General features: G+C 41.1%; 2 protein-coding genes across 8 annotated transcripts in view; both read right to left on the bottom strand.

Moving 5' to 3' along the window:
- LOC103136135 (regulator of G-protein signaling 6-like) overlaps positions 1-1,131 on the bottom strand; it is a 43,813-nt gene extending 42,682 nt beyond the window's left edge. For 2 of the 7 annotated variants that reach the window (XM_016670090.1, XM_016670089.1), the window contains exon 1: positions 618-1,128. The gene's annotated coding sequence lies outside the window, so the exon portion shown is untranslated. Of the gene's footprint in view, positions 1-37; positions 252-617 lie in introns of those variants that run through there. The other 5 variants (XM_016670088.1, XM_016670091.1, XM_007549246.2 and 2 more) reach the window with 5 other exon arrangements.
- Positions 1,132-5,116: 3,985 nt separating this feature from the next.
- LOC103136210 (signal-induced proliferation-associated 1-like protein 1) overlaps positions 5,117-15,847 on the bottom strand; it is a 50,528-nt gene continuing 39,797 nt past the window's right edge. Inside the window, exons 22-35 of the mRNA XM_016670050.1 lie at positions 14,534-15,193; positions 13,064-13,338; positions 12,724-12,975; positions 12,474-12,617; positions 12,213-12,364; positions 12,020-12,102; positions 11,201-11,619; positions 10,408-10,623; positions 9,929-10,091; positions 8,497-8,698; positions 8,178-8,327; positions 7,453-7,570; positions 7,156-7,234; positions 5,117-7,072 (exon numbers count right to left, since the gene is read on the bottom strand). Coding sequence (XP_016525536.1) covers positions 6,929-7,072; positions 7,156-7,234; positions 7,453-7,570; positions 8,178-8,327; positions 8,497-8,698; positions 9,929-10,091; positions 10,408-10,623; positions 11,201-11,619; positions 12,020-12,102; positions 12,213-12,364; positions 12,474-12,617; positions 12,724-12,975; positions 13,064-13,338; positions 14,534-15,193 — 3,057 coding nt within the window. The 3' untranslated portion in view covers positions 5,117-6,928. The remainder of the gene's footprint in view (positions 7,073-7,155; positions 7,235-7,452; positions 7,571-8,177; positions 8,328-8,496; positions 8,699-9,928; positions 10,092-10,407; positions 10,624-11,200; positions 11,620-12,019; positions 12,103-12,212; positions 12,365-12,473; positions 12,618-12,723; positions 12,976-13,063; positions 13,339-14,533; positions 15,194-15,847) is intronic.

Here is a 15,847-nt window from a genome sequence, read left to right as displayed (position 1 = left end):
TGAGAATGATGATGTGCATGAGTGAATAAGTAATCACCTGTTCTCGCCTCTCTGTTTGTTATTGCCACCAGAAGCGGGGAGAGCAGCATTCCCTTTTGGTCGACAGGTTTGTGCTCCTTTCAGAGTCTGAGAACATTAGACAGCTAGTCTTTGCATCCGCCTCAAGTACTATATAGAACGGCAAGCAAGTATGCATCACATAGCACCTGCTCACAGGACACAAAAGTGTGCAAATAGATTCCTTGTGGACAGGAAGCTGTAATTTAACAGAAGACCTTCCTTCCAGTTCACCTGTTCAAGCATGCAAAAGCAAAGTCCACACAAGGCCCCTGGGGTCTGATGACTGTCTCAAGGAGACACATGCAGAGAGTCAAACAATGCAACAAAATAAAGCAAGAAGACAGAATGCACAGTCACAGGATAGAAGACTCAAATAGCCGAGGCTGAAACAAACTGGATAAACTGGGAAAGAGTTTGTGCACAGAGCATGCATACCCTGCTCCAAATTCACTAAGAACCATTCTACGACTGAAGGTCCCAAAACCCCGATCTGACTCTGTAGTGCGATGCAACATCTGTGACACCTGACAGTTGCCATCAGGGAAGGCATTTATTACCTTGAAAACACAAAAATAACGCCTGGTTCACTCTGCTCCCCCCGGTTGGCTGCCCCCTTAGCAACAAGCAGCAGGCGGCTTCATGGTGTAGCTAGCAGTAGGGAAGAGTGGATGAAGAAGACAGGGCGGTGAGGAGGGGGTGGGGGGGGATGAAAGCAGTGAAGCAAAGAGAGATGGAGAGTGAGAACTCTGAAGAAAAGGAAGCTGGATGGCCACTGCAGTATTCCTCTAGACCTCCTCCTCCTCCTCCTCCTCCTCTTCGTCTTCTCTCGTAGCCAGTCCTGCCTTGCTCTGGCAGTTGAGGAGATCCTCACATGTGTGCACCTCGTTCATCCCTTCCTCTCCCTCGGTCTGCATGCGAGCGAGCGAGAGCGAAAGACTGAGTGTGTGTGAGAGAGAGAGAGAGAACGAGAGAGAGCGTAGACACTGTGCAACGGAGAGGGGCAGATCAAGCTGAAAAAGTGGGAGGGATGAAGGAATTAGAGAGAATATAAAGAGGGAGGAGAAAGACAGGCAGAGAGAGTATGTATGTGTGTATGTGAATGTGTGTGTGTGTGTGGGTGTGTGTATGCGTGTGTTTTGGTGTGTACACACGAGAGAAACAGCAAGCAGTAGAGAGAAAGGAGGACAGAGATGCACTCTGCAGCAGCGCCCACTGATGCCGGAAAAAAGTAACAATTAAAGTGGTATTAAAATAGCTCAACCTCACAATGATTTCTAGTAGTAATAAAAAAAAATCCAACTCCACTAAGTGAGTCTTATTTGGTTTTTTTTGTTTTTTATCGAAACAGGATTTTCGAAATCAAAAGCACATTTTCTCAGGATGATGCTAAGAAGCTGGTTCAGGCCGTGTTCTCTTCAACCCATTCAAAATCCTGCTGCCAGGCTCCCGACAAGAAGGAATAAAATATGCCTCATCCCTCCTGAGTGTTGCAACATCTGCCTTGGCTCCCTGTTCAATTCAAAAAGGAATTTTACATTCTTCTGCTCGCCTTCAAAGGCCTCAGTGACAAGGCTGTGTGATATTTGAAAGACCTCCCTGTTCCCTTTCCTCCGAACAGAACACTGCGTTCACAGAACATAAGACTACATGTAGCTTTTAGAGTTTCCAGGAACAAGTTTGCGGCTTTGATGTGGAATCAACTTTTTTTTTCTGGGTGGGAGTGCAGAAACACTCTGTGTAGAAATTCAGACTCAAACATTTCTTTTTACCACGGCTAATGATTGAAGGATGTGTAAAATATTCTTGCCTTATTTGTAGGCATTCAGTTATTATTCACAGCCCTAGCAGATTTGGATTTGAGATAATCTCTTAATTTTAAGAACATGTCGATTCTTACTTGCGGTAATGTTAATGTCTTGTGACCCAGTCAAGGTCAGGACTTGAATTAAATAGAGAATCTGTGGATGGAACCAAAGATGATGGTGATGGCAAGAATGGCTTCCGAATATCAAATAGATGAAAGAAGAAATATTTTAGAAATACCAGTGGAAACGTGTAAAAAGCTGCTTTTTGCACGTTTGAATGGCTTAACAGTAAAAAAAAAAAATAGCTTAACATAAAAAAGATCTCTTTTTATATATTCTTTGTTGTTTGCTTGTACTCTTGCCTCCTGGGTTTTTGGATTGTAGATGGTAATTTTTCCTAGTGTACCTATAAAGCTTATTATTTTGCATTTATTTTTATCTTATTTGACCTGATTTGAGAATTTGAATTTTTACAGACACACGCATTGTGTTGGTAATGCATGCTTTTAATTTTAATTTGCTTATATATTGATTTGGTTTTTAGATTGTTTTTCTTTTTTAAGCTCACAGTAAATGTTTCATATGGTTAAACTAATGTCAGTATTAGATTACGAATGATATAATCCTTAGTTTTCAATTGTTAACACAATTTAATATGGGGAAAAGATATCAAATCATCTTGTGGGAATATATAATCATCCTTTTGTTTAATCATGAGATAACCATGTTTTTTATGTTTTGGTTTTATTTTGTTTAATAATAATAAAAAAAAAATCAAGTGTGACAAAAAGCAAAAAGAGAATAATTCTGTCTCTCTGTCCCATTTTTGTCCAATCTTTCATTTCCTCCTTCTTTTCATGTAAACCTTGGAATCATTGAAGCTTAAATGGCAATCCAATCCATCTGACATTTTTTTTCTGCAGTAAATGAGATCCTAGGAGGCCCCAGGGAAGATCCGATAGAATACACGCCGTGGCCAATTTGTGAAAGCGTGCATGCAGAGTGAATAAAAAAAACAAAAAAAACACAGTCTTAGATGTTTGTAGACAGAACCCATTCACCAGTTATCATAGACTCACATCAATGGTTTCTTTCCACTCTTTCTTAGTCTTTTTTCATGCCTGCCTCTGGGATGTCCTCTCTTCACTGCTCATATTAATATTTCACATTCTCCAAAAGCACCTTGCGTGCTGCTTTAAACAAGCCTTACACAGGAAAAAAAAAGGCCACTGCTATTTACTTAACATGCTTCTGCTCTTTGGGGGAAAAAAAACGACAACACGCAAAAACTGCTGTTCTCTATACATTCGGCGATCCGCTGGAAGTGAGGTCACATGTTCACATATGTGGTGTGCCTGGTAGAGTGTAAAAGCATTTGTTGGCCCAAAGGATTAGTGCTTACCTCACACATTTCTCTTTACAGCGGAAAAGAGCATCCGTTCACTACTTTGTGTCTCTGTGCAATCAGTGCAGAGAGCAAAATGACACCCACTCTGCCATGATTGCGGCAAACTTAATTAAAAAAAAAAAAAAAAAAGCGTGCTGATCCACAACATGCATGCCATCAGAAAGACACAGAGAACAGGCAAGCAGATGGGCAGAGAGTTCTCTAATCTGCTTTAAGGGTGGGGGGCGGCCCTGTTATAATCTGCATTACTGTGAAATTACTGAACAGCATGTTCAGACTCTCACCAGTGCAAGACAGCAACACCTCAGGCCTCCCACAGTACAGCAGATACAGCAGAGACATGTTGACTGACACAGTGCCAACACACAAAGATGCATTGGAGGCATTCAATGTTTATAAAACTTGCTGAAAATCAACGTGCATTAGGTTCGCAGCTTTTATTGTATTGGAAATAACTGCAACGCAAAAGAACAGGAATTAAAGTCCCATCCCAAATCCATAATGCAGCGAAAGCTACAGCAGTGTCTTGCAAAAGTATTTACAGCCAATGACATTTTTCTCTTTTGCCACAAACTTCTAAGTGATTTATTATTAAATTGTAAAGTGGAAGGAAAAAATCTAAGCAAAAAAATAATTCTAGCTCTTACTGTGTGTTTGGGTTAGTCCTGTTAGAAGCTGGATAGGGTTAGGGGTTAGGGTTCACCCTCACCAGTTCTCTACAAGGCTTTCTTTCAGGATTGTCCTTTAATTAAAACACCTCCCCACACCATGCTTCTGCCACTTCTGTGTATCACTGTTTGTCCAGGATGATGAGTAGTATTAGTTGTCCAACACATATAACATTTTGCAAAGTAATCAATGTATGCAAGCAATGTAAAACATTAAAAGGTTTGCTGTACATGGATTGAGTCAAACTGCAAACGAGACTTTCCATGGATTTATTTTCCTCACTCTTCTATTAAAAAAAAAAAAAAAAAAAAGGAAGTTTCAGAGGTTTTTTTTTTTAAAGTTTGAGAAAAAAAATCTCAAGAAATCTAAAAAAAAAAAAAAAAAAAAAAAACATCTGGGAAGTGCACAATTAAAAGTTGTCATGCTGACACATTCTTTCACGCTAGTAATGGATGTTTGGAGATCCTTCAGTATTAATGTCAGGGTCTTGTCTGCTTCTCTGAATAAATGCCTCCTTCACCCGTCCATCAAGAGACCATCTATTGGTAGGTTAACAGATGATCCCTTTGTATTGCATTCTTTTGAGTGACCAAAGCTCTGAGAGATGATAATTATGACTTTCTTTCAAACTCACAGTTAGACTCAACTTAAAGTTGGACTGTCATCTGGGACCTAAAAAAAAAAAAAAATCAGCATTAAAAGAAAATAAAACTTAAAAATCTAAGGGTTGAATACATTTGCATGACTCCTTCATCTGTATATCTATTCAGATGAGTAGAATCAAAGATTACCTTAATCTCACACATTAGAATAGATATGTGAACGTATACTTAAACCTGACTCCCAGCAGTGATCACATCACTTCTTCCAGAATCAAAGGTCCTTTTTCACGCTGAATCTATTGGTTTATAACATTTAATCAATCTGTGCAATCCAGGTTTGCCTCTCCGAAGGCAAACGGCTTGTTCAATCAGAACAAAGTGGAAAAACAGCAGCTCTATGTTAATCACGACACAACAGCAGGCGGCCACCTCCTGACGGCTTTCACTTTACTTGTAAAGCCACATTTAGTAACCACAGGACCATTACAGGCTCATGTTGGAGGACACATGATGTGAAATTTTAATTAATCTTCCATAAAATGCCGCTCCGAAGGACCACGCATCAGTTGGGGTGTAATTCAACAAAATATCTTTAATAGATAGAAACACTTTTTTTTTTTTTTTACACATCACAGCTCAATGGAAACATAATCACATGCTGTCACACATGTTAAGAATGAAGGCAAAGGGGTGATCTGCTCTGTCAGGGATCTCAGACTCTTCTGAGTCCAGCTTGCAGGCATTGTTCAGTCTTTTAACCCCTTATTTCCCTCTTGCATAACCCTCATTTCTCTCTCTGCTACTCCGTTAAGCAAAAATTACATGAAAAATAAAAGTATAAAATAAGACTGAAGGTGCAAATTCTTGATGATTATTAAACTTTGCTTATATATACAGTTGCACAGTGTCTGAATACAAAAGGAAGCGGTTACGGCGTGAGGTTTAAATAAGGGCTTTGGTCATCCATGGACCAGGTTTTGTGTCAGGATTTCAAGCAGGTTTTTGCAGAAACCTGCAGCTGAAATTTTCAGCTGCTGAAATGTGTACACAATATCTTAGTATGTGATTATGCACGAACAAGTACCGATTTAACATACCCTGGGAGTCAGATTGAGACCATTTCACATGCTATGGAAGGACAAACGGGTCAGTTTCATGTAGTGCTTTACATGTTGTCAAATAATCCACTGCAGCAGGCAAGGCAACAAAATGTTATACATCAAAAAGCATAAAAATAATTTGTATTTTGGATTAAAGAATTTGTCACATAGGGTGCACATTTCCTCAGGAAGGCGTCAAATATCGAACATCTCATCCTTCTCGGCCATCGTCTTTGTCATAAATAATGTTTATATTGTATAACAGAAGGGCAAGAGAAAAATAAACTCCAACTTCACATATTTACAGTCATATGGATTGTATATTTGCATCTTTATGGCACCCATTGTGTTTGTACAATGTATATTTCTTTCTTGTTGTGATCATTTTCGCTGAACAGCCTGTAATTTGCCTGCACAGTTGTTTACACACAGAAAGGCCCCTTGACCTTACAGTGCTTAGTGTGTGTGCTAACATAAGGGCTCTGTGGCTACCTAGCCATGCTACCATCAAAATATATCATTTGGATTCTTATTTTGGTTAGTGGTATAAAAATAAAAGGTGTTGAGAAACGGCAACAAATCTATAACATTTAAATCTGCAAAATTGTCCATGTGGATCTGCCCAACATTAATGGATGTTTTATTTTATTACAGCTTTATAGCTGTCAACACGTTTAGTTTCATTCAGGTGAGCTGAAGAACCCCAGTACCGGTCAGAAGTTCATAAAGAGATCATCACCGTGAAGGCTTTTGATGATGTATTTGAACTGTTTTTTTTTTCTCATTTTAATTCATGACAACTTCAATGGATTTTAAAAGCAAGAATGCAATGTTTTGTTTTTTTTTTTTGTTGAAAAGGAAAAAAAGAACTGTCCTAAATGCATCATTAAAAACCACAAACAACATGACTTCCATTTTCTTGATGAAGGAATGTAAACTTCTGATCGGCAGTGTAAACGGGGTCAGAAGCTTTATATCCCTTTAGGTTAGTTTCAACATTTCCTTCTCCAACATGCAAGGATGCCACCAAAGCATTACATAATTGTATGTACTCCCAGGAGGGGAGTGCATGCCGATAAAATCTAACACAAACTGTTCGTTTTCTCCGTCCTCCTTTTGAGTCTTTAGCTGTTTTCATGATTAGCTTTTGTTTTTTACAGATCCAGTAGGATGGAATGTAAAGTGATCCTGGAGCTGGTTTGATAAGGAGACCAACATAGAAAACAAACATCAGCTTCAGTAGTGGTTAACATCCCAGTGGAGAGCAGCTGACGTCTGCGGGCATCAGTTCATGTCGATGGTGTTGAAGACCCACTCTGTGAATTTCTTGAGCTTGGCTGAGGCGCTGTAGGATTCCTCCAGGAGACGCTGGTTGTCCTCTCGCAGGCTTTGGATCTGGACTTGCAGTGACGCTTTGGCGTCTTTCTCCTAATATTAAACAAATAATACAGGTCAGCATCTCGTGTTCCTTTTCTTCAATACTAGAAACACCATTAGGTTATGTAGCTCACCTTCTTCAGGTCCTCCTGCAGCACTTTCACCATGGACTCCAACTGGCTCAACTTACCCATCAAACACGGCGGAATCTCTCTGTAAAACACGACAGCCAGGAAATTAATAACCTGATGCTCTGTTGATTTTACAGATAAGTGTGCAGTCAGCCAGCAAAAGGAAACTAATTGATGTCATTAGCTGCAACAGTATGTGACTGGAAGGAAGTGTGCCGGGTCTTCCACGGTGTCAGCAGAGATGGAAATGAGGGAAATAAAACAAACGTTGACATCTTGCCATGACCTGAGACCCCTTACCCGGGTGACGGCTGTCTCTGTGGAGCCGCCTGAGGCTCGGCCTGCTGGGGGCTGGCAGCTGATGTGCTCTCAGCCGTAGAGCTCTCCTCCTGGGCTGCTAGGAAAACCAGTCTCTGCTCTGGAAAACACAAACCATGTGCTGTTAGATGTGAACGCAGAAGAAAAGTTAAGTAGTGGTGCCCTCGTCTGGCAGAAGCACAAATAACAGCTGGGTTATTTCACGGGTTCAGAGTACATCTTTGTCCCAGTTAAAAAAAAAACAAACACTTTACTGCACACAGTTTTACAGTTGTCAGCCTTAACACATGGAAACTGCACAAACTATATAGGAGGATGGGTATATACATTGATATAACTTTTAGATAAGGAATTATTTAGATATTAACTTCGAAAAAAAATCAAATTATATACTTTTTCCAGATTGTTTTAATCAGCTTTAGATTTAATTTTTGGGTTTTATTTTTAAATTAACCAACTCAGTTGCACGTTCCTGTGGACTGGAGTATTTTTTATTGCTATATTGCAGTTATGTTGAAATGTTGTCCTTTCTGTACAGTATTTTTATTCCATTCTTATTTTTTATATTCTACCTTAGTGCTATCTGTTTTTGCCTGTTACTTTGCTGCTGTTGCATAGAAATTGTACTTTAAAGGACATTTCTATTCTGTGTTCTTCAGTCAGTTATTCCACATCTAATTTTAAACATAATGAAGATGCAAACTTGCCCTCAAAGGCCTTGGCGGCGTCCACCAGGTGAGCCCAGTCCAGCGGGCCGTCTGCTCCGGTGTCAGGTAGGGGCATCAGAGCAGGATCCTGCAGTTGCTGCTTCTTCATCTCCTGCTCCAGCTCTGAGCTCTCCGGGGCGGTCAAGTCTCCTGGGGGTAAAGCAAAGGGAGATTAAAACCCTCTGGACTTCTCGCTTAGCTGCTCCTGCGTGACAAACTGAAGACAGAAACTGACCCAGAAACCTCGTTTGTACCTTCAGTAAATCCACATCACAACAAATTACACATTCAGGTGTTGCTGTCAAATGAAAAGAATCACCAAGAGATTTGTGCGATGCCCGGCGACGTGGACCGTGCCGGACGGTGGGCGAGCGTGGGATGGTGGAGCAGGTGAAGAGAAGGTCAGCGGATGTGTCACACTGTCCACTGGAGGTGGACTCCCTCTGTCCGCTGTAAATACTCTCATCTGACAGCGTCCTCTGAAGGGAGCGGCGGCTGGGAGGAGGGCCTGGGAACAACGGCTTCAGACGGACACCAAAACAGATCGAGAGTGACAGGAGTCACAAAATCAGTGCCAGGAGGTGATGAACTGGAAAAATGACTTCAACGTTGAACAGAATTGTCAGTCGCTCCAGAATGTTGGTAAATGACCAGAAAATATGGCATTAGGAATTACATATGTGTTCTAGTTATAACATCACTGGTTCTGATTACAGCTGCGTTTTAGAAGATATTTTCCAATATATTTAGTAACATTTCTATACAATTAATGCCAATATTTAAAATAAATACTGTTTTCTATTGTTATATAGATTAAAACTGTGTGAGGTGAGTCAGACTGCTTAGTATTATTAATATCAGCATCAAGTTTACTATTTCAACCATCTGTCCACTACCTAAAGTTATTTTCAATGTCTTAGTCATTTAGTTTTACATTAAAAGATTTATTTGAGATGTCAACATCTTTCATTATTGTTCCACTTGCTCCAAGCAATAATTTAAGGCTTTCAATGAACCAGATATTAATGTCTTGGACAGTGGGAGGAAGATAGAGTGAAGGAGAAAGACCTCTACCGAGAATTCAAACAGAGTCTCTACCATTAATAATTTTTCTTCAAAGATTAGAGAGGCCGACTACATTAACATGCCATGAATTGATCAAAGTAAGGTGAATATTACCGGAGACTAAGCAGAAAATATTAAAAACTTTCCTAATCTGGACTTGACATAATTGAGAATGGTAGAGAAAAAAAAAAAAAAACACATTAATTTATCAAACATTACATATTTGAAGGCAGGATATGTTGAAATCAGGATTTATTTTTTTTCCTGTGCTTAAAACAGTGTTGCAGAATAAACTGGAACTGCTTTTGTCTTCCGAGGCCTAGCCATTAATCGATAGAGGTGTGACGTGTTTCTCAGTACAATATGTGAACATCTGACTGGTCATTTCGAGATTGGCCACCGCAGACATGATTCCATAAATGCAACTTGAGCATTCCTGCACCTAGTTACACGTTTTTGATAAATGAGGCCAAATAACTTCATCATTTAGTTTTTTTATGTACAATTTGTTTATTCAATGCCATTTAAAGTCATAAAATCTGTTTATCCATTAACTTAATTTCTGTTGAATTCATGCAATCCAGCCATGTTGGTTACAAACCAACAGGAGATAATGTAATTTTTAAATCATTACTATTAAGTTAAATGTTTAGCACAGGGATTCAAATAGATTGATTTTCTGCTACCTTCTCTTCATTTGTTGTCGGTGGTGGGCTGTCAAGAGTGATCAGCTTCTTCAGGTCTTCTTCCAGGCTGGATTTGGCAGTCTGGCGCTGGGGAGACTGGGAGCCGCGGAGATTGGCCCTGAGCTGGGGTTGACCACCAAGCAGGCCGTCACTCTGGTGGCGCCTGGAGACAAAAAAAACAAAAAAAAAAAAACAGTTTTTGTCGGGAAACATCTTATAACATATAAACTTGCCTAAATAAGCAAAACCAATAAGGTAAAAGCTTTAGAAGAAGCCATATCAACAAGCCATGATGGTGGATACGATCCCAAAATAAGATTCCTGAAGCTTATATAACAAAAACTGAAGATAAAGATCCTTCGCTGCCTTAAAACAGGGTTAAAAGTCGGGTATGCCTCAGGGGGGCGCTGTTGATCAACTTTAAAAAATGTTCATCACATTTAAAGTACCAGTTAAAAACAAATCATTTTCTGCCTTACTTGCGAGTGCTGCCAAAATCCACGGAGTTCACGGTTCCTCCAGGCTTCTTCCAGCCAATCAGGTACTTCGAGGTGGCTCCTTGACGCGGATAGAAGCTCTTGGTCCCCGGGGACTGGGGATTCTGGGATGTGGGTGACAGGTCTGCTTCGTTCTGTGGTGACGAGGCGCTGCAGCTCTGTCCCGTTGGACTCTCTGAGTGACCAGAGCTGACAGAGCTGGAGCGTTGAGACACAGACGTAAAACATTTGTAAACATAGTTGAATGCATTAGCTCAAGCCTGTGAAAACGATCATAATGTGAGCGCATGTTGCATTTGAATGACAGAAGCATAGTTAATTAATATAGTTTGGCCTACATGCATAATGTTTCATATATATTTTGAAGGCTCCTTGATTATGGTACAGAGTCACGTCACTGTCAAAATAGAAGCAGGGCCCCATCTCCTCTCATGTCGTCATTTTATTCTTAGTCTAGAAAAGTGAGAATTTCATTGTGTGCGTGTGTGAGTTATAAAACTCAACCGCCAGCAAGATGTCTGCAGGAAGAGAGTTATTTCTGTCTGAGTGAAAGGAGAAAATAGCTTTCCTTCATTCAAAAGGAAGAGGATTTAGAGAAGAGGGAGCAGTGCTGAGCTATGACAGATATAACAAATACGCTCTTCCCCTCTTTCTGCATAAATCCCAGACCTTACGCCCTTCATGAGGAGGACTATGCAAGTCATATATGCACCACAAGAAACCAGTTTACTTAGAAAGTGAAAGATGTACACCAAAAAAAAGAACGGCAGCCCACCTGGAGTGGGACGCCGCATCACTCATGCTGTATGCGGCGCCATCAGGAGCCACTGTAAAGCCGGTTGGGCTCTTTGCCGATATCTCACTGCCTCCGGCGGGAACAAGAGAGTCTGGTGTTGGAGGCGACGTGCTGGAGGCTCTCTCACAGCTTCCCACCTCGTCCTGCCAGGGGATTTTTTCCTTGGACCTGAAGGCACCGGTGGAGGAGGCCGTACTGCTCTGGGTGGCGGTAAAAGAGGTGGCGTCGATGCCGCTGTCAGTGGATGTGCCCTGAAGGTAGCCGTTGAGCTCCAGGTCGCTCCGCGCTCCAGACCGGGAGCCGACTTCGTACCACTTCTCGTCACTGTGCGCCGAGCTGGAGGCGTTGCTGGACAAGGTGTTGCTGCTCGACTGGCTGGACGAATACGGCGCATCGGCCTGTTTACAAAGGAGGAAAAGTAAAATAGTCCGCATCAGCTCATGTAGAGGAGAAAAAAAACTAGGATGCTCAATTCATTGAAATAGTCAGGTCGTAGCAATATTTTAATCCTGCCTGCCTGCCCTTGGCACAAACAGTGTTGGTTGTGAGCATTAGAAGGAATCAAACACTGGTTCTTCTGATGCAGTACCTCACATTTTTATTTGTAAACTTTGTTTTATAAGAATGAATATTTGGGATCATTTTGTTTCTTCATGTGGTGTTTGTAGTCTATCATGCATCATCCCTAAAAATACACTGTAGTTTGTGTTTGCATTATGTCATAAAGTGAAAAAAGGAAGAGGCATCTTTAAACTCTGCCTTAAAGATGCAGCGCAGTGATTGCTGATTGGTGGTTACCTTGGTGTTTTTGTTCGGAGACAGGCGGCTGCTCTGATCTGAATGCTGGAGCCGAGGAATCACAACCTTTGAAACTACGGTATCTATAAAACACAAGTTAATCAATAAAACAAACTCCCAAAACATGAATGTTTTTTAATATATGTATTTATTTATTTATTTATTTTTTATTTATCTCTGAGGATTTCCCAACCTGAGCCAGTTTTGGCGATGTCCATCCTGATTGCGATGTCGCTGTCCGCAGGTCTGGACCATGCAACAGCAGAACACACCTTGACTCCGTTGACTCCATCAGCGGCCACCTGCCGCACAGACGTGACAGGCGACTGGGAGTTGTTATTAAACCTGCACAGGACAACAGGAGGATTATTTAATGCACCATAATGCCACAGGCCATGATGCAAAACAAAAAGAAGTCGGTGAATTCCGTGTCTCGGTCGGCAGACAGGCTCACCCGTCAGGCACAGGCTTCTGCCTCCACTGGTTTGAACTCATTGTGTCGGTGTAGGAGAGGTTAGAGGGCGAGTTTGTGCTGTGCAGCGTGCGACCCATCACAATGGAGCATGCCAGAGCGTAGTTGTCATTCCCTGGGGAATATCTACAAGTGGACATATGGGTGACATTAAGGACATATGCTGCAAACAGACAGATAAAATTCAGCACGTCCGATGTATTGCGTAACAGATTTATATCCATCCTGTGACCTTTTCGGGTTGAGAGGCCGACCGTCGCTCGACACACTGCGAGGAATGGCGGCGCTGTTGCGGTCACTGAAGTCTGTCGGCGGCGCCTTGATCAATGTCCCCCCTGCGGCGGCAGAGCGAGGGCTGGATGAGCTGCGCGGCCACTTGGCGTTGTTGTTTGTTGGCCGGAAAGGGAACTTTAACTCGTAGGGCATGCCCTCTTTGTGGTTCTTGTAGTCCACAAGGGGCATATGGTAGATTTCAGAGCAGCCTCTGTTGTCGGCACACAGAGGACTCCAAGTTAAGACACTGAATAAATATTTATACATGTCTGAAATTAAATTAAACATTTATATTTCACCTGCGAGGAGTGGAGTCCTCATGTGGTGGAATAATGACCACCTTGACGGTGACAGAGGTTCTGAGCAGGTCAATCATCTGCTCATGGGACAGCGAGGCCACAGACACCTTGCAGATCTCCACCAGTCGGCTGCCCTGCCTCAGCCCAGCCTGCCAGGCGTAGCCGTATGGCTCCACTTCGGCTACGATGCCCTCAAAGTTGACATGGAAGCCCAGCTGGCCCAAGGCGTTCCGGCGCAAAGTCATCTCTGTGGTCTGGCTGCCTTTGGTCAACAGCTGCAGAGGAGGCAGTGGTAAGTGGTGAGTGTTACATTGGACATACATAGATGACAGGGACAAGGTATGAAGGAATAAGCATGGACATTTTCAAAATATAACAATTTTTAGTTGTCCCTGTTCCTCACTTTGGAGGGACATGTCACTGCTTAAAATGAAGAATTCATTGGCATGCAAAACATAGTGATGAAATCATACATTGTAGGATTTATAATGGAGTCAACACAACAACGTTTGGATATTGTATAGTTGGTCACTATGTCTCTATGTAGCTATAATAATAACAACAATAGTACTATAAGATTTTAATCAGCTTTTCCTAAATTCTTAATAGCTGTAAGAGGCACAAATTAGGAAAAAGTGGCTACACGTCAAAATAAATAAAGATTTAAAATGAAATTCTTAGCCTTCACCCCATTTCTTATGAATAAGGCATTTAGTTGTCAAATAGAAATACACTCAAATTAAAATATTTTCTCAAGTAAATTTTAAAACCACAACTTTTATGATGTGTAGATTGACTACATAAATCTCATTAAGTTTCAGAAATATGGTTACAAAGCCAAATTTGGGGTGTTTTCACAAAGATCAGACGTGGGAAAAAATTACTACTTTTCTCTGAAGGCAAGTGGTTCTATTCCTAAAGACAAAAAAAAAGCCAGTTTACTATTGATATTCACATGCCATACATCATTTTTTAAAATTATTTTGTTACATAAATTTAATCTGATAATCATGTAACTGGCTTCTGAAAAAAAAATGACCTCACTAACATAATCTATAACTGTTTTTAGTAAATTGGCAACACATTACCAAAACTCTAAATCATCACCATCCTATAATAATGGCCTACATATTTTTTTGCCAAAAAATAATCCCCTTTAATTGCCGAAAGATGATTTAGGCAAAAATATACTTTTGGCAACAATGACTTAGGCCATTATTTTAGGAAGGTAACAAAATGCATTCTAAATACAATAGTAAAATTTTTTTTCTTTTGGTGGATGGTGATGTCTGCGGCATGTTTGACAACTGTTCAACAACACATGCAGTCATGCAAAAAAAATTTGTTTTTACATACAACAGAGAGAATCGATGATTGCTCAGATTTTTTTAATGAGTTTCCTCATTTGTAAAATTATCTCAATTGCCATCTAAATTAAGTACCAGGCACCAAACCACATCACTCACTGACCTCCAGTCTTTTCACAACCTCTCCGAAGTCCTCAGTGTTGTTGTTGATGGACCGAAGCGACACACTCTCTCCGCGCTCATAGTAGATCTTCAGTGAGGCGGGGCTCCCAGTCGACCAACCAATGATGTCACGCGTGGCGCAATTAAACACGACTGCTTTGGCCTCCTGATCCAGCAGGATCATGAAGTCATTTGAAATGGCCAGCAGGCATTCCCGTTCAGCGCCTGCTACCTGGTCTTCGGCATGAACCTGCCAGGTTATGGCACCGAGACTACGCAGCTCCGCCCCGCTGTACGGGCGCACCTTCTCCCGACGCTTATGTGCCAGAGAGATGAAGGGAAACTTCCCAGCAGGCTCCACGGGTGTGCTGGTCACGTGTCGCTCCGCCAAGTCGCGCAGGTACTCCTGTCGCGTGCGCGTTGCCATGGCGCCGAACTTTTCCGACTTGTGCGCTGCGTTCTCAGCGTTGATGACCTTGGCCAGCAGGAAATCCCGGAAAACAGTGGACTTTGGGAAGGTAACTCCCTTTGGGATTGGTGGACCAAAGGAGGGAACGTCCTGCGAACGGGTGACGGCAACGCTAGAGGTAGAAAAAGATAAGGCAGGGGTGATCTTTTTTTTTTGAACTTCTAAAATAAAATAAAATAAAATGGCCTTAACCTATAAAATGTACCGTTTAGAAAATATTTGATAATACAAATAAATGTGAATGAAATGAACGATGCGCAAAGAAGAGAAAATAAATAAATTATAAATATCCATAGTAAATAAGTTATTTAAATACAATCACCCAACATATAGCAAAGTATGAAACTAAAGTGACACTGTGTGAAAACGGTTGAAGTGGAAAAACAGGCACCAAACTGGTTATTAGCACAATGCATTCATTCCCCCTTTTGTCACATTACAACCACAAACACAAAGGAGTACATACGACTGCATTTTGTGACCGCATCTCTGTGCAGGGGGAATGAAAACTAGTGGAACGTTTTACACTAGAGAGTAAAATTATAGTAAATGTAAGCGAATTACTCAAATTCAAAGAAAAATGATGCATGATTCTGCTGGAGGCATTTTCTAGTTGAAAGTTTTCCTTTCCTCTGTCACCACATGTTTGCTCAGAATGAGGGGCTGCTGTCAAGTCACCAACTCAATGCAGTCAAGTGTTTCCTGTTGCCATATGCCAGTTTGAACTGGCCTCTTACTAAAGTCTTAAAACAAATTCTCTCTGATTTTATTTGTATAAAAAAATAACTATGAATTTTCTTCCAATTAAAATATTGAATATTGTGTTTTAACATACTAACTTATGGA

The sequence above is a fragment of the Poecilia formosa genome, unplaced genomic scaffold (assembly GCF_000485575.1).
Source record: "Poecilia formosa unplaced genomic scaffold, Poecilia_formosa-5.1.2 Scaffold30, whole genome shotgun sequence".
In the NCBI taxonomy this organism is placed as follows: Eukaryota; Metazoa; Chordata; class Actinopteri; order Cyprinodontiformes; family Poeciliidae; genus Poecilia; species Poecilia formosa.
This window is presented reverse-complemented; position numbering and strand designations above follow the sequence as displayed.